Source organism: Hyalella azteca, unplaced genomic scaffold, assembly GCF_000764305.2.
Source record: "Hyalella azteca isolate HAZT.00-mixed unplaced genomic scaffold, Hazt_2.0.2 contig5782, whole genome shotgun sequence".
Classification (NCBI taxonomy): domain Eukaryota; kingdom Metazoa; phylum Arthropoda; class Malacostraca; order Amphipoda; family Hyalellidae; genus Hyalella; species Hyalella azteca.
The window spans coordinates 202712-223430 of NW_025935962.1; the positions used below are offsets into that span (position 1 = coordinate 202712).

The window sequence follows — 20719 nt, forward strand, 5'->3', positions numbered from 1 at the left end:
GTTGTTTTGACGCTGTTACATCACCAGGTATAATCTCTGCCCCTAATTTTCGTGCAGGGATTCTGGTTGTGCTGTTCCTGATCCTGATAATTCTGGGTATCCTGATTGGACGATACATCGCTCGTCACAAGGGCGACTACCGCACCCACGAAGCGGACGGTGCTGAGCTGGCCCCGGATGCCGACTGGGCCGTGCAGAACTCCAGGACCGGTCATCAAGTCAAGCGTAACACCGAGATGTACATTTAGCCGTGCCCACTTGTCTTAGCGTGTTGAGCATTGAGGTTTCCTCAGGGCATCCAAAGTGCATTAGAACTTCCATTTGCGAAGTACACGTGTCAGTTGCAAATAAAAATTAAGCTTATATTTTGGAGTGAATCTTTCGTGTAGCTGAGCTCGATATCAGCTACATAACATTTATCTATCAAACATTGTCCATAAGTGCACTAACCGGTTTTTTCGATATGAACTATGACAGTAATTTGTAAATATCGTGTTAGCATTTCTACCTTCTGAACTTCTGCTCTGCATCTTTGTTAGATCTCTTAAATGTTGAGTTAATTTTTTCAAACACCATTCCAGCTAAGTACGTAAGGCGAAGCGCCTTCTACCGGTAAATGTCAACATTGTAATCGTTATAATAATGATGGCCTGTCCTGATGCTTACGGAGAATTTCTTATATAATTGCCTCCGAAATAGCATTGCTTATATTGCGGTCCTAAATTTGCCTTAAAAATTAACAAATTAATAGTTTTCCGTATAATTTATGAAATAATCGTCATCGTACGAATTTTAAATAACAGCTACTTGCATCTAATAAATAATGGTGCTTTTTCATCCTGCAGCTTAACAAGCTGTAAAAAAAATTGAGACTTGTGCAATAATGTCTAAGCTTTTCTCTCGTGAATTGGAAATGAAGATCCGAGGTGTTGTGTTCAACCACTGCTTGCCAACAGCTAAATTGTGCGAGGTTGACCGGCAAGGCATAATATTTCAAGACAATCCGATTTATCTTCAAATTTTTGTTGAGTTAATTTCATAGGTGACTATTTACCTTACATATTAGAAAGACTTTGGAATAGTTCGTTGTGTTTAGGGTGTGATAATTTTTATTTGAGCGCTCTGTGAATTTCGCGAAATACTAGTGTGCAATCGAAATTTCAATGCAATAATGTTTGTGATTCAATAACCTTTCGTGGCATGTTTCAATTTGAGATTTATTTAACTTCGTAGTGGTGATTCGTGTAATGCGTTTCATTCCAATGCGAAAATTACGTTATCGTTTTACTTAGGTTTTATTTTAATTCCGTCCATGTAGACGAATATTTCATTTTTAAGTTAAAAATTTTTCTTGCCTTCAACCTGCATACCTTAATTTCTATCAAATACTTGGGACTCGTATGAGGGTACCTTCCATTTTAGAAGACTTTTCTGTTGCAGAAAGTTTGGGCTCCATTAGCATTTGTGCCCGACAATTTTTGTCAGTCTAGCTGTTTGAGGCTTAGCTATGATGTTCTTTCTTCTGTTCATCGGGTTAGAAAATCGGGTAACAATGCAGTCAATCTAATGTAGATCCATTGCTTTGAATGAGGCAACTATATTTATCAATGAACTCAAATTGTTAGTAAGCAAAATGAAGGTCTATGCGATCCAAGAAGAAAAAATGTCACAAAATCAGGGGACTGTTAAAACTCCGTTCTAACTGGCATTAAGTTTTCTTGTCATGTACTTAACAATTGTCGATTTAACTTTCAATCGCAGCACTGAGCATGTGCTAAGAAACGGTCATCTTAAGCTCAATGTAGGACCAATGAGGGATAATTATAGCAAAATTTCACGTTTACTGTATATCACCGTTTAATTGTAAGGTTCTAATACTACAGAATCTACCGCCTGGTTCAATATATATAATACAAGAAAATCTGTTCTGAATATCCTGAGAACCAATCTTTAACGTGCAGCAACCGTTAGTCTTCTGGCTGGAAGGCTTTCTTTTTCATAAACTTCACTTTTCACAGTTCCAGAGATCTTCAATTTAAGTCACTTTCAGTTTTCTGAATAACCCTGTTAGAAGAATCACAATTAGATATTCGCCATTTTTACTAACCTGCTAACTATAGATCTGTAAGGAAACGTCTGGAACAGAAAAATGGTTATACACAAAAAATCCCCTGTGGGTGAAAAATTATCAGACTTCATGAAATTGTAGTACGCCAATATCAACTAGTTAGCAAAAATGATAAAAATTTTAAAACCATTTGTGAAATCATCCAGGCAATTTTTTTTATCAATTCCAACATGAAACTCATCAAGATAAGGAAATGAAACGAAAGAATGAGCGTAGAACGAAAGTGCTGAAATTGCGATGCTAGATGAATATATGCAAGTACATAATTGCAAAAGTTCGATGTGTGAAAATAAAAACACTTGTATCTTCTGAGAATAAAATTTGGAAAGAGGGAGTAACTGCGGCCAAAGAATGATCTATAAAATCGAAATCCCTGAATAAACTTGCATTCAGACACGAGACGAATTTTGCCCAATTCCACTCCCAACCTGCATTATATCACTGTGGAGTAAAAATTAAATTACTTAGATCTTGTTAGATCAAAATTCAAGAATTTCCGCTATATTAAAGAAAATGGAAAATTTTGAACATCCTGGAGCAGAAACAATGTTTTTGAAGTAACGTGCGGGTATTTCTTCGCTGGAGAAAAATAATCGTTTTGGAACACTTGTGATATATGTGTTGCGTACCACTTTCGATGTTCGTATGGTTTATCACCACGAGCAATCTTGGATGCTCCTCACGAGGCAACGAACAGTAAAAAAATTAACACAATACCTCGGGAGTCAGAAATATTTGAATGCATTTTCTTTGTACTGATCACTGATTTAACACTGCAAATGAAGAACTTCGTGTGAACGCTGGTAGGCACATCACTTCCTTGAAGGTGGTCGAGCGTACGATGCTTCAGCTCCCTTTAGTCGCTTTTGTACGTTCCTTCTTTGCTGGAAGTACCATGCACTAAATCAGCGTATCACGCTTCAAATTCAGTAGCAAATATTGAGCAAAGTTAGGAAATTTAATATTTAACATGAAACTAAGAAACTTATTTTCCTGAAGATTCAGAACCTGAAAAAGCCTGAAAAATACAAAACCATGTTATAGGTTACGCATGTCATAAACATAAAGGTTTTTATTTAATATGGTGATATACAGTTAACGTAGTAAATAAGTTTGAACACGAATTGACTATAAATTTAGAATGTACAACAATCTCTTCTACTATTACAACTGCCAAGAGGTGATCAAGATTGATCCCCTCCGGCTACGTATCGGTAATTTCACTTTATATCGGACATTCTACAGCTCGAGACTAAAACCTCATGTAATGAGGCTTTCATTAATGTCAATCACATAATAGACGATGCTTCTATTGCAGGTAACCATCCTTTACGCAGAAAAAAAAAAAACTTTGTAAAAGCGAGCAGATAAGCAGGGTTGCATCTCCATGAGTAACTTGGGACTGTTTGCCGATTACTTTTTGTCTTTTTTCTTCTTTTTCGATTTTTTATCTTTCTTCTTCTTGGAATGTTTCTTGTGTTTTTTTCTCTTTACATTAACATCGCCGTCATCGGAATATTCCTCTGCGCTGCCCTCAGATACTCGTTTCACAGCATCGTCACTTTCGGTGTCCACACTTTGTTGAATTTCTTCTTCTGATTCGACCTTCGCTCTCTTGTGCTTGCGAGCTGTTGGTAGATGATCGCTGCTCCCATCAGATTGATCTTGTTCATTGTAAAGCTCCTCAAGGTTTCGTCCATGACCTTGATGTGGCTGGATTTTCTTATTCCCTTTCCTGTACGGGGAATAAGAACGCTGCTTTCTTTCCCGTTCAACTTCCTCGTCGCTTAAAGATCGTCGTCGAAGTCGCGGCTCCTCGACAATCGGTTGTCTGTGTCGAGCTTCTACGATGCGACCACGATTGCTTCGGTTGGGCGACTCTCGGAACTCCGGACTCGTGACTCTATTGCGCTGACTAGCTTCACGGTAACTCGCTTCCCGTTCCCGGAGACGCCGATCCTGTGGTGTACGATTCCGGCTCGGCTCCCGAGATTGTTCAAGGTTTTTATCTCTGAGCACAACCCCACGCTTTCTGGGAGACTCGAATTCGAGACGCTCTTGTTGTCTGATTGTCTCACGCAGATCGTCTTCTTCAGAACGGTTGTCTTGTCGTCGACGTCTCTCAGACTCACGATTTCTGTACTCCTCGCGAGTCATTCTATAATCATGTTCGCCACGACCTCGTCCCCTACCACCTCGTGCTCGTCCTCTACCTCTACCCCGACGATCATCGTCGAAGAACCGATCATCGTGGTCACGCGAGTAGAACTCACGTGGTTTATTGGCCAGGTCTGGACCGCGAGGTTTGCGCAACATCGGCGGGCTACCACTTCTATTGCGCTCAAAATGACGCTCCATCCTTCGCGGAGGAGACACTTCCATCTCGTGCTCACCTCGAACAATCATCACTTTACTAGCAGGTCTGTTCTCCCTTTCAAGACTACGACTGAAAGATCTTTTTCGTCCACGCATCTCACCGCGTCCTTCGAAGCGTCGGTCGAAATTACCACGACCACGACCGCGTACATTCATACGACGTCTCATGTCAGCTTCAATTCTGTCCGAATAAAGACGGCCTGCCATGTCATCTTCTTCTTCCTCATCATCTTCCACAACGCGCTTTCTGATATGACTACGCTTGTCGTCTGGACGAGGAGACATGCTACGCCGCAAATTTTTCGGAGGTTCGGGACCAAATTCATCGAGCATAACTGGCGATCGTGGCCTTGGTCGAATTCTTTCCACTCCTTTATCGCTATAATTTACTTCGGCAGGAGGAGAATGGCTGCCCCGCACAGGCGATCGTCCCCTAATTTCGCGAGGCACGCGGTCTAAACTTCGTTCCCGCATGAAGGAGCCTTCTCTCCTTAAATGTGGATCAGGCTCTCTTGAATTGCATCTGGGCGATAGATCTCGTCGCATTCCTCGTTCACGCGAGCGGTCAAGAGACACACGCTCGCTGCTCATACTACGGCGAATTTTATCCCCATAATTAACTTCACGCCGCTCAGATGACGGTCCCCTACCCCTTTCAGAACGATCGCGACTCTTGCTTCGATCATTCCGCCGAGCTTCTTTTTCAGCAATGCTAGTAAAGTATTTCTGATACATGTGGTACTGCTCTCTTTGCTCATCACTAGATGGACCCGCCTGAGGTGGGGGAGGACCTCCTGGACCCATGAACTGGGGAGGAGGTCCATTGAAGCCCACATCCATAGGTGGCCCGTTGGGGAAGGGAGGGAAATTAGGATTGAAACCACCACGGAAACGAGGCCCGGGGTTTTGCCAGCGACCATAGGGGCGACCTCGCTGCCTTGGGACCCAAGGCCGCCTGTTGTTGTTGAATCGGAAACCTCGCTGATTGTTCCCACCACGATTTCCCATTTGAGGCGGAGGATACATGTTGTAAAAGTTCCCGTCGAACCCTCCGTCAAAACCAGGACCGGGATAGAAGCCATCTGGCGGACCACCCCAGAACTCGTCAGGTCCACCATAGAAAAATGGGTGTTGACCAGGCATCATTTGCATATCATTCGGACCTGGACCATTCATTTCATCGGGGTCACTTGACAAGTCCAGGTCACTATCGCGACCATCGGCGCTACCGCGACGGTCGCGCTTGCGGTGGTTACGGCGGCGGCTCCTACTGCCGCTACGACGACGACTGCGACTTCTACGACTCCTGCTGCGACGGCTACGTCGGCGACTTCGGCTGCTGCTTCTACTAGAACGGCTGCTGCGACTACGCTTACGACTATGGCTTCTGCCTCTACTTTTACTTCGGCTTCTACTTTTACTCCTACTCCTACTCTTGCTTCGACTACCACTCAGTTTTCGACTTCTGCTCTTGCTTCGAGTGCCACTCCTTTTGCGGCTTCCACTCTTGCTTCGACTGCCGCTCCTTTTGCGGCTTCCACTCTTGCTTCGACTGCCGCTTCTTTTGCGACTCCGGCTACTGCTCTTGCTTGAACTATGTCGACTAGGGCTGCGACTTTTTCGGTCAGATTTGTCGTCATTTGTTTTATCGTCAACACCGTCAGTCTTGCCGTTAGTTGATGCTTTCATTGGTGAAGATTGAGGGTCATCCTTTTCGGGTTTGTTTTCACGGCTCTTCGAGCGTGATCGAGATTTGGACTCCCGACTTTTAGAGCGGCGAGATCGGGATCTGCTACTGGACCTGCTGCGCGATCGTCGGCGAGATCTACCCCGCTTCCTGGATCTTGAACGAGACCTTGATCGAGATCGCGAAGACCACGACCAACCACGAGATCGCGATCGTTTCCGCCTCGAGCGAGACCTGCTTCTTGAACGTGACGAAGATTTGTCAGTCTCGTTCAAAATTGCACCTCTTTTGAACCAAAATAACTTCCCATCTTTTTTCTTTTGCTCTATTTCAACTATTGACTCGTGATTGCCATAATGCTGGAAAGGCCGCCGACCTCTAAAGTTGCCTCTCATCATCCCACCACGATCACCCTCCCAACCCCCCCTGCCCCTGAAGTCTCCACGCCACCCTCGAGGGGGAAAACCCCGCCCACGATTAAAATAACCAGGAGGAGGTCCATCAAAGAAAGGCATGCCAAAGTTTGGAGGGGGACCCTCAGGTCCGCACATCGGCCCGGGAGGTGGGCCACCCCCCTCGCCAATGGGCGGACCGTTTGGCGGGAAAGGCTGGTAAAATGAAGGGTAATTTGGAGGTTGACCATCAGTAGGAGGAGGGCCCTGCGGCGGGAAAGGCTGTGGGGGCATCTGCATATGGGGAGGTGGCCCCCAGTTTGGCATGAAGCCTGGAGGGCCCGGCATTGGCCCCGGCGGTGGCATGCCAGGAACCGGACCCATCAATCCCGGACCCATTGGAGGAGGCCCACCTGTGAAATGAATTATTTCATCTAAACTAAAAATTTCCACGAACGTTTCAACAATTTGAAAGCAAGTGGAGGGGAGAATTTTCGAGTAAATATCAACGAAGTGGGTAAATATAATCAGATTGCATATCAGTTTATACAAAATTAAGCAGAAAATATGACATTATACAACTATATTAAAACAGACTTGATTATAACACAGCCCATTTCTGTTATATATATATATATATATATATATCAGAGCCCATATATAACAAAGCCCATTTCTAGAAAAATATAGAAAATCTGAATCATTGAGCTAAAACTATTATTGTTATAGAAGTTTCAATGCAATTTCTATCTCATCAAGACCTCAATAGCCAAAAACTAATTTAACACCACAACAGGAAGAAGTCAATTTCAGTGATTTCAGAAATAAACAAGAGCGATCATGAAAATGAGTTGATGGGTACAAGTAAGAAGGATATATGCATTTTAGAAAATTAATCTGTACAAATGAATTTTTTCTTCGTATGTTGAATTAGAAATAATACATTAAACAAGAAAATTTGGCTTCACCAAATTGGATCAAATGAAGATAAAAATAATAAAATGAAAATGATGATGGAAAAATCCTCCATCAGCCGGTAAAACTGGGATTCAGTGTGAGGGGATTGCACTCAAACGAGAGCACGGAAATAATACTCACTCATAACAGCCTGGTTGGTCTGATTGACTTCGGCCTTATCTTCAGTGTCGGAGTCAGAGCTGCTCTGGCTGCTGTCAGACCGGCCATCAATGGAGCGGCTCGAAATGGATGACAGAGTATCAATAGCATCCTTTGGAACGACGCTACTCAGACGAAACTGGCAGTGCAAATTGTGAGAAAAAAGTACATCAGAACTGATTTCACTCTTCTTATTGTTAAAAACCCGAACTGTATTTTACTTCTTTTCAACAACAGTTCAAACTGATAGAAAAAAATAGGAATGAGATTAAATAATTTAGGATTACCAACTTTACTTAACTAAATTAACGAGAAATATATCACTGATTCCTTCTCATTATTTTGCATATACATTGTATCCGTCTAGTACGCACCTGCCCCATCTGTGCTTTAGTCAAGTGGCGCTGATGGTGTCCAATGACCGCCTCCTGCCGCTGCTTGAGTGACGTGACGAGCTTGTCCCGCAGCTGCTGCTCTTGGTCGGCCATGCGCTTTGCCTCCTGACGCTCATGACTCTGAAACAATGAAGTGAAATTCAACACGTGGAACGTGGAATCGGCTTAGCTGGCCAAAACAAAACCGAGGGAATACGAGAGGCAAAATCAGTCAAGTTAGCCAATATTGAAATCCTTTAGGTCACAGATGTCGGTCTGGAGCGGAGCAATCAATTTCGTCCCAAATATTATCTATTGATCGAGTGAACACTAATATTCTTTTGAACTAAGCCTAATAAGTAATAAACAATCAATAAAAGCACCTCATAAAAAGCCTACCTTTTTGCCTTTTTTCTCAGGAGTCGCGTCTTCTTTCTTTTTAGAAACATCGCCGCGTTGTCGGACTACCTGAAATAAAGGGGATACATATTCAAGTTCAGATTTAAAGAACGACGAGCAGACTCAATTTGGGAATCTAGTTAGGAATTCATATTGTAAGAGTAAAAATTATGTACAAGTTTACAGGAAAATCATCTGACATGATTCATCTGGAATAGTTGGACTAAAACTGACTAGCATCTTGTATGCAACAAGCCAAACTAATACATATTTCTAGCCGCTACTCGATACTTGTTTTCAAGTATTAATACACAACAACATTGAGCAACATAACCAAACTTCTAATTGTATACTTCGACTTACTCTGATGCGGTCAAAAAGTTCGTCAAGCAGCCTAATGCTCTCCAAGCGCCGTTGAGCCATGAGCAGTTTTCGTTCCTCTGAAGCAATCTTAAGGGCAAGATTAACGTCTTCTCCAGAGTCGAGCTGTTTCATTTTCTTACTACGTCTCATCTGTTCCCTCTTCTCGCGACGCTCGGCTTTCTCTTTCTTTTTTAGTTCCTTCTTCTCGTGATGTGCTTGCAGCATTGCATTCTCTCGGTCCCTAATTTAAGTGAAGTGAAATAAATACTACAATTTCCGATATTGGGATCATTTGCATTTGATTAAGTTGACAAGTTAGTTAGTTAGTTTAGTGGCCAAATGTTTACTAGCGCTTCAGCTATTTAGCTATCTCGCACCGAAAGTCAAGATGAACATCACCATAGAGGTGGAAGGTCTCAATTTTTCATCACCCACAAGGGGCGGAAGGTCTCAATTGTCCAGCCCGCTGAAGCTGGCTCGAAAGAAGCAGCGTTAGCATCTCAAAGAGACGAAGTGACAAGGAGGGACAGGTGAAAAGCATCAGAAACGAAGACACTCGAACAAGAGGTCGCTTACACGGGACGTCGGCCGCCCGCACGAGAGAGACAGAGAAGGGAAATTTAAGGAATCCTACCTACATAATACCTTAACCCCACAATTGAGACCTACAGTCAGACACCGTGAGCTCAGCGGTGGGGCGCTCAGGAACAATCCCCCTAGGAACGCGAAATCCCATAGGACTTCTGACGAGCACAGACACCCGTCAGAAGTCCCCCCTGAGGGGTAAGTTGACAATATTCTCGATATTCTCTTTGACTGATCTCGAACATCAGAAATTAGAATCGAATATAAGATGGCAAAAAATTGTGAAACAATTTTACTCAGGAGAAACCACTCAATATAAAATTTGTACTCCATTTCAGTATAATAGAATATTTGCTTGGTTAATATTTCAGAAACATAATTGACAGTCAGATGGCGATCATTACCTTTCCTGCTGCTGGACTGCCAGTTCTTGTTGCTTCTGCTTACGTAATTTCTCTTCCTTTTCTTTATCTAATGCTTGGAGTCGCTCACGTTCCTCCTTGCGCTTCTTAATGCTATAGTCTGTGAGATGCTTTGTCCGGTCGAAATCAACCTGCACGCACATGAATACATCCAAAATTCACATCTATAATTGGTCTTGTAAATACAGAATGAAATGGCACAGCCAGGCAAGTTATCAAGAAAACAAATTTCATTTGTTTCAAGTAGAATTTAAAAAATGCAATCAAACAGCGACAGCAAGAGTTCAAGGCTTATAAACAAAACCTACAGGAGTGAAAACATGAAGATTCTTTTTACCTCAATATTGCAACTCCACGCCTTGTCGTCCTCAACATAGACAAGTTTCTTGCCTTGGAACTCGTGCATGCACTTGGCAAAACCAATGTACTCCCTGAACTGCACGAAGCACGTGAAGAGAATGTCCTTATGACTCAGAGATGCAGCAGTCAAGCCAGAAACGGTGGCCGACATTTTAGACCTCAATGGATCATTTGTAGGGATGTCAATGTAGCGAACTTCTCCAAACTGACTCATGATCTGCAAACAAATCAATATCAATTATACATTAATACAGAAAATTTAATGCCGGTATTCAATTTTAACACAAATGGTTTTCTATCAAACATTGTTGTGAAGTAACCACTGACAATAAAACTGGAGTCACAGGTGCACTTAACTTCTAAGTCACTTTTAAAACCTATTTACTACCGATCAGTATTGAATTTTTTCCATTTCAGGAACAGAAAAAAGAATGACAAAGCTTTTGAAATCTTTAGGAGTGGTGACCCAAATGCAGTGGCAACAAGAGAATCACTATGAGGCCGCCAGAAGAGATACACTTGCTCAGGTTTTTGATGTATTCACTACAGGACACATTTAAAGGTTCGGTAACAAAAAAATGTACGAGTGTATGGCATTTAACTACATCACATGGTATTACCTTTTTAATTTTAATGGCATTTCGAATGTTACTTTCAAACAATCGGCATCACAAGCTTTTCCCATCAGTCAATCAAAAATAAGTGATGACATTTTTTTGTTATATAATATGATACACGAAAGTAGAGACAATAAACATAAAGCTACAAAAAAGACATGGAATTAAACCACAACATTGAGACACTTATTGACAAGACTCCAGACTGCCTTACTCTGAGCATGAGTTGATCACTCGGTCGGTTGCTGGCTGGTCCAGCAAACTGGGAGAACCAACGAATGGGCAGACCCTGCAAAAAATGATATCCAATAATACATCCAATTTATTTGTTAAAAGTATTTTGAAATTTATGTACTGGAAGCATGGTGGTCTTGAGGCTGATCAATAAAAGAAATCAAATTCTTAATGCGAGCGTTCAATTAATAAGATAATTTAATTACTTCTGGGCAAGCATGCCAAATAGAACATCAAATATAAGCCATTAATAGGTCAAGACACAAGAAGATTAGGAGGACTGGCCTTTACTCTATTACTCTGTAAAATCATCATGCATGTACTTTATTAACTTGGCAGTTTAGACAAAAAATTGTTTCCTAATTGGCCTGTATTATTTTCAAATAATGTTTAATTATAAATTTTCCAGATATTTCTAGAAATGCATCATTTACCCTGAATACAAGAGTATCTGGTCGCTCTCCAGCCTTCATTTCATTCATATGCTTTGCATCTCGGAAGAAAGAGTCCCAGTCGTGGCGAGTGGGGAAGGGAACCTTTCCCTCAGCTGCCCTGATCTTCAGAAGATCAGTGAAGCCACTCAGCTTGATGCCCTGTTAGAAAAAAATAAACAAAATCTTAACATTTTGCATAAAATAATTGAACATTAACACGTTGGCCGCGATTGCTGATTTGGCCCGAATGCCGTACGGGCGATAGGTTCAAACTTGTATATCTTCAGTTACCCAGCAGATAGCAAGGAGAAAAGTTGTGTGCAGCTCTGCAGGGGTATGTTCTGTCATTGTGTCACGTAAAATTCGTGGCCGCATTTGGTGCACATCGCTCAGGGTTGAAATTCGTCATTATTCCAGGCGATGTGTACCAAATGAAGCCACGCCTGTTGTGGCTCATATTGGCTCACGCCGCCTATCGTAATCACTTCTAATACTGTGGGCGATGTGTATCAAGCAAAAACATGCATCTATGGCTCATATTGCAGAAAAACGCCTAAAGTTATCACTTTTATCACTGTGAATGATGCGCGCAAGAAATCTACATTAGTTTTGAGTCATAATTGCACACATTATGACTACCGGTATCTAATAGCTTTTTGTGAACGATGTATCTTACGCATGGAAATTACTATGGAAAAAGATTGGTGTCCAGGTTTTCATAATCCTGAATAAAATTGAGGGTATTTACATTGTTAGTTCAGTTATATTTACCTTATAGAGATCATTCATCGTTTATATTGTCTTGAGCTTCTGTTACAAGCAGCATTTCAGAGAAGAGTAAAATCAGGATGTATATCTCAAATTATCGAGTGGGACAGAGGACAGCCCACTTTCATTGAACCAACTAGAACTAAAGCCAGGATGCGCTGCCACGAATGCTACAACATACTCTCAGCAAATGAGGGAAGTGCCGTAGCAAAGGTGAAACTCAAGGGATAAAAAAATACCTTGGTGACTGTGAAGGAAAGTCATACATGTGCGATAATTGTTTTTCAATCAGGTATGAAGTATAATGATGTTGGCAACACCCAATTTTGTAGTTTCAGATCAATAAGAAAATATTATATTTTCTTTTCATACAAAGATAGAATTAATTAATATCATAAGATATTAATTAATTATATTGCTTTTATCAATGGACACAAATTTCGTAATTTTTGTATTACTTGCATTTGAAAATAAAACTATTTCTCTAAGCTGTAGTTGACTTCAAAGCATTCCCTAACATGCCTATTTAATTGCATCATTGAAATTTTAAATTTGAAAGAGTAATAAGATTTTATAAAAATATGTATTTTTCATAAGAATGTACCACATGTGTACACATCGCGATTCTGAGAAGTACAGCGTGTACATATATGGCGCACATCGCGGCCAACGTGTTAATAAAATAATAAATTATCAACATGCTCATACAATTCACAGGAGGATAAGCTGGAATAGACATAAAAAAAGATCAGAAAGATATTGCTTTATTATCTGAAGAACTCACTTTGAGATCAATTTTTCTGATAACAGACTCAACATTACTCTTGTTGTTGATTTCAGCATCAAAGCGAACAAATTCCAAGGAGCTCTTTGTGACTTTGATAGAGGAAAATTTGATGGGCTTGATGGCAAGGCGTAGTTTCTCCATAATCTGTAAATACACAATGATAATTAGATACTGCATTTATGCATATACTCCTAACACAGCCAAGGATTAATGTTAATATAAATAAACTGTAGTCATCAAAGGCCATTTAAAGGACAAAAATCATTTTTTCCAAGCTTCATTTCAATTGTAGAACACCATAGAAATTTACCATCATGCACTGTCAGTTAGGAAGGGTGGCTTGCAATGGAGTTTTGTGTCCTAGGCTGTTTAACCACATCGTAATGCTCACATTTAAAGTTCAAATATTAATGAAATGCATGTTTTTTTTTAAATTAAGCTTTATGATCATGATGCAGGCATATCAAAATGAGGAGTGTAAACTATATCAATAAATGACTACTGGCTGTCCTTTTCCTACATATTTAAAAGCTTTTCAAGTTTTTTTGTCAGCTCCATTAGATGACAAATATATGGTAGATTTACATAAAAATGTAAAAATATGTCTCATTTCAGCATGTAGTCAAATCCAAACTACTAATAAAGGAATATAGGAACAAGTCCAACCTATCTGAGGTTTAGCAGTAGTAAACCTTAACCCCATGAGGTGAATGGTCAATGAAATGAGTTTGATCAAAATAGCTCATTCCAGGTCCAAGAATTATCTATAGGCCAAAAATGTATTACCTATGGAGTCGTCTAATTAAGACACAAGTAAAAATCATCTGGGACACAACATAAAACTTCACAAGCAAATAGGTATACTTACCTCCATGTTGGAGATAGACTGGCCAGTCTTGAGCTTGGGTAGCGTGACCGTGATGCTGATCCGTGCATGAGGTTTGAGATAGAGACCCGCACTTTGAAGAAGCTCCACACAGTCAGAGCGATCCTCACACACTTGAACATTGCTTAGGGCCTCCATATTGCCAGCCATCACTTATTCTTACAAGTTGTTTAGTGTAAATTCTGAATTCATGAACTGGCTTCAAGAAATATTGCTCCTCTCAAGTAGAGAATAGCCTAGTTTTGCTGAATGCATTAGGTTTGGAGTGTTTTGTTGGCCAATAAGTAAGTGTGGATCAAGCATGTTTCCATTGAAGGCCTACATGACTGACTGCTCCAAGTACAAGAAACAATGCAGAATTAGAAAGAAAAAAATAGAATAGACCTTCAAACTGAATGGAATGAGGATGACTAAGAGACTAACCCTTCCTCTTACTAGCAATCATTGAAGACAGATGCACAAAAAGGAAAATTTATAATTTTGTAGAAGAAAATCAAAGATAATTGAATTTTATATCAATATGAGCAATGGAAAACTGTCAATTTACTGATGAAAAAGATTACTCTATAGGTAATTAACAAGCAATGAATTGGTTGGCAAGTGACAAACTTGTCTGCTGTGAGAACTGCTAGTACCTGTGAAAGAGGAAAGCATGAGTTAGCACATTAAATTTTGAAATTTTAGAAAGATTCTCTTCAAATAAATCAATCCAATTTCCTAGTTAGGTATGGATTGTTTAACCATATTAATTATTTTTATTTTTAACCATATTAATTTAATGTTTTATTTTCTAGAGAAATAAAATGATCAGGAATTTAATCATGAAAAATAATCAATGTAAAAAGTCCAGACTGCTGCAAGAAACCAATGTTATTTACAAATTCTCCTGCTTGAAAGAAGATTGTTAACTGCGCCAAAATGTAAATTACATTGGTTTGACCAGAATGACATTGAGCTGCAGACTTGCATGCCATCTGCAAGCTGGAGGACCAAAGAATCATAAGCGGGAGGCTCACAATAAGACCATCACCCGTGCCACTTTGGAGGCCTGCGCCAGCATCATGCGGTGCCCCGATGCTATGAGACTGTCAATGGTAGAGGCCCTCATCATCAAGGACAAGTCACCTGCTCTCAATTTGCAAACCACCAGATTCATCAGGACCTTAAAATTATTTTCAAATCAATTCAATTTTCAATTCTGAATGGTATCTAGGATACTTTATTTTGTACTTATGTCATTTCCAAATTTCAATTTTGAGCGTTGTACTAATAACTCTTCACCTACTTTATAATGAATATTGATTATTTAAAATATTGTATTTCAGTAAAATGTCATTTGGAAAACCTGCTTCTTGATCTCCAAGCACCAGCAAAAAATTTTGTTTTTCTTATTGAAAAAAAAAAGGTAATGAAAAGTATGCTCTGGTCTTCAATCAAACCTGCATAAATGAAGACCTTACTAAACAAATATATATACATATATATACAGCTAGAAATCTAAACTTAAAATTACTCAGAAAATAATTTCAGCATTCAGACAAATCCTGTAGTTTGCAAGTTGATAGCTTGACTTGCTTCTGATAATGAGGGCCTCAGCTATAGCCAGTCTTAAAGCATCAGGGCACTGCATATTTATGCTGGTGCAGGCCTCCAGGGGAAATTGAAAAAAAAAATATAACTCAGTACTCACTGCAGTGAGTGACAGAGCGCGCATTTTCTCGTCAACAAAAACTTGAGGTCACGGACAGACGGACAGACAGACAGACGGACGGACATGGCGAGCGCAATAGTGCATTTTTTCCATAAATGAGAAAATGCACTAAAAAACATGATACAAAGGATAGCTATGCTGTGCCCAGAATATTTATATCACTTGAGTAGGGTAAACGCGGTATATTCCAACATCGTAGGTAATTCCGTCACCTCTCCAGCTTTTCCTTTATATTAAGCTTTGTTTTAGTTCCATGCGTTCATTGATGGTTGAAATGGTGACGTCATACATTTGCGTGTCGAAATACTGCAAAAACACTAGGTCTTGGCCATCTAGTGGGAAAATATTGAGATCCAAAGAGAGACAATGCATGCCACGTGGTGAGATCATCGAAAAATGTGTCAAATTTGACAGTTGACATGGCTCTACCAAATAGTGAATAACTGTTTTTATAGGAAGAATATTATGGTTTGAGACTTTTAAATACGTGACTTTTAAATACGTCTGTGAATATATTAGGAATCCTTTAAGTATACTTGTATTCGCTGATTTCAAGTCGTAAATAAATTAATAGATGATTAAGTTGAGATGTTGGATTTAGACACATGAAAACTAATTCCGACACAACTTGAATTGGACACACACAGATCGTTCAAAGCTTTGTACAAAAATTGAAATTTGCTTAATTAAAAGCCTAATAGCTGTTAATTAAAACGTAATTAAGTAGTGTTCAATATTCTTAGTGTTCTAATTCAAAGCCGTGTTGTATCCCAATACAGCTCACACAGCAAACGGAATTCGAACACGTGGATGTCGGCAATACGTATCAGTTAAATTTGAAGCGCTGACGCAATACGACTCACCATGTGGCGAATATTGCCACACAAAGTGACGGAATATAGGGATTTGGTAGGTTTCCATTCTAAAGGCTTTTTAATAAATATGGCAACATTTTGTGACGTTTCATCGTTGCTGACGCGTAGTGAAGTGTTTTGAGAGTCATGTGAAGGCAACAGAACTTACGTAACGCATACGGTTTTTTTTATAGTTTTTCATTTCTCGATGCATCCTTAATGTGTCGGAATATACCGCGTTTACCCTAAGCACTAAAAATGGTCCAAGTCAGCACATTTTATGGCAAGCATTTTGATACAACCTACTTATACAAAAACTATTAATGCCTATTGCCTAATAAATATATGACTAGATATACAGCATATATAAACACCTATTAATGTTTTTTCTGCACATAGGACCTACTCTAAACATATGCTATATTCTTGAAATAGCATTGTATAATAATTATGATTGAAGGTTTCAAACTTTCAACGCATTTTTTCATGTATCTATTGAAGCTGATTAGCTGAATCATGAAAAACCACACCTTGCAGAGTGCAGACTTACTGTCTCACTTGAGCTCATGATACATAGGTACAGGCATGGAATATATCTACTTGGCAAGCCGCGACTGAATTTTTTGAGCCGTGATTTTATGGATTTGCCAGCCGTGATTCGATTTCACCGAACCGTGAGTTCCATATCTTGGCCATGAAAAGCCATTTACGAGGTGCAAATTTATTTACGAAGTCCATGCACATGTTACCCCAAATCTCTAACTTTACCCTTAAACAGTCAAACGGCGACAATAAAATTTGTGTCTACTGTAAGTTCAGCACACATTAATGCAGTCTGTGAGTCTGACCGCTTTGACATGACCGCAACTATGCGCGATCTTCAACAAAACGTTTCGTTGATCTGTTTACATTACAATGTTTATGTTTTTTCTGCAAGATATTTTTGGTGGGAACGGTAAACGGGTAAAGCAATGCGGATTGCGCCATGCAGAAGTTGAAAATTTTATGAAATGACATGTTTGCAAAGTGCAAACCGCGATTTTTTAATCAAACAAAAATTTATGACATTCGAGCCGCGAGATTTCATACCTACTGAAATTATATGATATATGAGCCGCGATATTTCAGACAAAAATAGGACTTTTCCAGACTAGCTTAGGTATAGGTTAAGGCATAGTGACAAACCAGAGATTTTTTAGAATCAGTTCATTTTTAATCTCCTCATTTACTCAAGATTTAAACCAATTTCTTATGTATGCAGTATGATAATGCTGGTATCCATGATACTTCGCTTGGTATTATTGCAGATTAACTACATCCAAAAAAAGGGTGTTTTTTTTTAATTATATGTTTTTTGGGGTGTAGATTACGAATCTGAAATCCATTTTTGGCGGTCGGCATCGGAAAACCGATTTTTTTCCGACCCAAAAATCGCGCTAAAAATGCCTAACATCTTGAATGAAACTTACCCGTTGCACTGCAACGGGTAAAGAAGACGAAAATGTTACCCGTAGCACTGCAACGGGTAACATTTTCGTCTTCTTTGTCCATAAATCTGGAGATACATTGCCACATCGAGAGATCACAACCTAACGCCAACTCGCAGGTTGGGTTGGTTTGCCCAGGTTCCTTTTAGATCAAAATGCTATCTAAAAAAATGAACTTGGCTGACTTAACCCAACCTAAGAGCTTTTTGTAAAATTTCGATGAACAATCCGACCCTTTATATAAAGGTGAGTGGGTAACGTAAGTTACGTAACCCCCATGTTAGTAAATAAAGGTGAGTGGGCAACGTAAGTTACGTAACCCCCATGTTAGTAAGTCGCAAAAAAAAATCGGTTTTCCGATGCCGACCGCCAAAAATGGATTTCAGATTCGTAATCTACACCCCAAAAAACATATAATTAAAAAAAAACACCCTTTTTTTTGGATGAAGTTAATCTGCAATAATACCCTTTGCTTGTCTACTTATAGGACTCAAAAATTAACTTGAGGGAGAGTCTAAAAAACTCTCTGCTTTGCCACTATGGGCCGTTAAGGTTAAGTAGGCTACTAGGTACCTATAAGAATTCATCACTCATTGTAACGTCTGTGTCGGTCCATTTCTAAATTTATTACGATTTTTGTAATTTTTATACTTTACCGGTTTACCCAACTACCAAGCAATTGTTCCTGTTCCTGATGTCAAATAGGCTAGACGCTAGAGCCTAGATTTGCTAGAATCCATATTCTATAATTAGTATTATTTCTATTGAGTATTGACATGCATCTTGCAAAGGTAAATTAACACGTTATATTTAAAAGCGAAATATCTATTCAGCCGCATATTATTTAAGGTCAGATAGTAACTTACCGTATCTCCAAATATCAATCACTTTCTTCGGTATTTCTTCATAAGTTTTAGAATGACCGACATCGAACAGGAAATATCCACAATGGCGGGCACCGACAACGTTGCTGAAGTTGTTCGGTTGAATTAGTACCCTCTGGTAGACGCACTGGGTGTTCAAAAATTTTTCTGGGTAAGATAACTCTGCATATTTTATTTAAATATTATAATAGTAATTCAGGAGTGATGGTAATAGCATTGTTCTGTCGAGATTTACAAAAATTTGCAATTTACCATGAAAAATCACATTATTTCATGCGGATAATGAAAAAATGGTGATTTGAATTTGGGGCGCGATGACCCTGAAAAGGACTTTAAATGAATCAGTCTCAATATCAGCTAGCTGACACGCGTTAGTAGGAGAAGAAGGAAATGAGGTCAGATAGTGGTAGTATTATAGCAAAGGCTGCAGGGATGGGAAAGTTTGTGTTAAGAATATGATTATATTAAGGGAAAGAAGTTCAAGAAGAAAATTATTTGTCTATTATATTTTGCTAGGTCTCACATATTGCGCTGTGGTTCATGGTTTATATTAAATATTGGTATATCTCAGGCCCCAAATAGCTATTTGTGTTCTATTAAATTACTCTTGTTACACTTATTATTATTATTTTATTATTGCTTGATTCTTATACCCATGTTGCCTCTATTCTCACAAATCTCACTCTCTCCCTTATTCCTCTCCTATTGGTTTCCAATTTCATTCATGGTTGCAGTCACCCCTGCTGGCAGGCCCACTATCATTGGCCATCGCACTCCATTCGTCTCTCGTTCTCTCATACATCACACCATCACCCTCACCCCTCTCATCATTTCCATTCTCTCCCTTCTATATATGCATCGCACATCATCATCATCATCATCAGATACTCCCCCGTTTCCCTCTCAACTCTGTCACGTATAAAACATATATAGTCTCCTCTCTCATTTTACCTGTACCTCCATACATACACACCCAAATCATTCTCTCTCACACAGAACATCATGTTCCCCCCCTCTACCGACATCATATATGAACTCATAATTTGGCATCTCTTTCATTTTGCATAATCTCAGACTGTCCTTTCTTTCTATTCCTTGCTTCCACACACCTAAACCACATAATTTCCCTCCTTTTTCTATTTCTTTCTTCCATTTTTTGATATCCCAATCGATCCCTGTTATACCCTGTACTGTATGTCATCAACCATTCCTCTCATGGAATATTATAGCCGCGATTATATATATGGCCGCCTTTTCAGATTCGTTTTACAGTTTTTTTGTGCTTCCTGAGACTGAAATAGGTTTCATTGAATGAGCAGAGGTGGGCAGTAGCGCGCTACATTTTCAGTAGCGGTAGCGGCGCTACGTTTAAGCAATTGTAGCTGTAGCGCCCGCTACATATTTAAGTAGCGATACGAGATTTTGCCGCTACAGCCCTACCGCTACATTTATAGATAAAGCCTTTAGATTTTACTTAATAATATTAAATATTATTTAAAAACCAGCATGATTCATACATAATATAAATTACAGAACAAAACTGTACGAAAGATTTCGGTGTAATGTTGTCAACTTGTCAACCTCAGCCTGTTACTAGTGTCAACATGTTAGTTCAACTTAGTTGTTACTGGTTAAGTTAATACCAGTTACCACTTACATGTATTTTTTCATGTTTCAGTTTGCTTACAGTTATTTTTACAGTTATTTTTATGTTTCACCTTCTCTACATGGATATCTACTTCAATCTACCAATCTCAAAAATAATCCACATATATATACAAATAAAAGACTGATTTTTTATATGTATATGTGTATAATTTTTGTGATTAGTAGATTAAAGTAGGAGAAAAGCCGG

General features: G+C 39.5%; 2 protein-coding genes across 3 annotated transcripts in view; one reads left to right on the plus strand and one right to left on the minus strand.

The window, feature by feature from the left end:
• Positions 1 to 1921, plus strand: part of LOC108673599 (neurexin-4) — a 27745-nt gene extending 25824 nt beyond the window's left edge. For both annotated transcript variants that reach the window (XM_018161450.2, XM_018161449.2), the window contains exon 25: positions 58 to 1921. In XM_018161450.2, the coding sequence (XP_018016939.1) occupies positions 58 to 248 (191 nt within the window). In that variant the 3' untranslated portion in view covers positions 249 to 1921. The remainder of the gene's footprint in view (positions 1 to 57) is intronic.
• LOC108673598 (serine/arginine repetitive matrix protein 2) lies at positions 1833 to 18929 on the minus strand. Its single transcript, XM_018161448.2, has 12 exons — positions 18847 to 18929; positions 13911 to 14563; positions 13040 to 13186; positions 11488 to 11646; positions 11034 to 11108; positions 10180 to 10419; positions 9825 to 9973; positions 8836 to 9076; positions 8473 to 8541; positions 8074 to 8214; positions 7682 to 7838; positions 1833 to 6996 (listed from the first exon to the last, which is right to left on the minus strand). The coding sequence occupies exons 2-12, from the start codon at positions 14076 to 14078 to the stop codon at positions 3542 to 3544; spliced, it is 5001 nt and encodes a 1666-aa protein (XP_018016937.1). The 5' UTR covers positions 14079 to 14563; positions 18847 to 18929; the 3' UTR covers positions 1833 to 3541.
• Positions 18930 to 20719: the final 1790 nt, after the last annotated feature.

What these genes read in the sequence shown, in the direction of transcription:
- LOC108673598 (XM_018161448.2), bottom strand. Translation starts at nt 14,078, where the DNA reads ATGGCTGGCAATATGGAGGCCCTAAGCAATGTTCAAGTGTGTGAGGAT. An exon ending in AACTTTTTGACCGCATCAGA is followed by an intron (nt 8,542 to 8,835) that starts GTAAGTCGAAGT and finishes CCTTTATTTCAG; the next exon opens with GTAGTCCGACAACGCGGCGA. An exon ending in GACCAACCAGGCTGTTATGA is followed by an intron (nt 6,997 to 7,681) that starts GTGAGTATTATT and finishes TTCATTTCACAG; the next exon opens with GTGGGCCTCCTCCAATGGGT.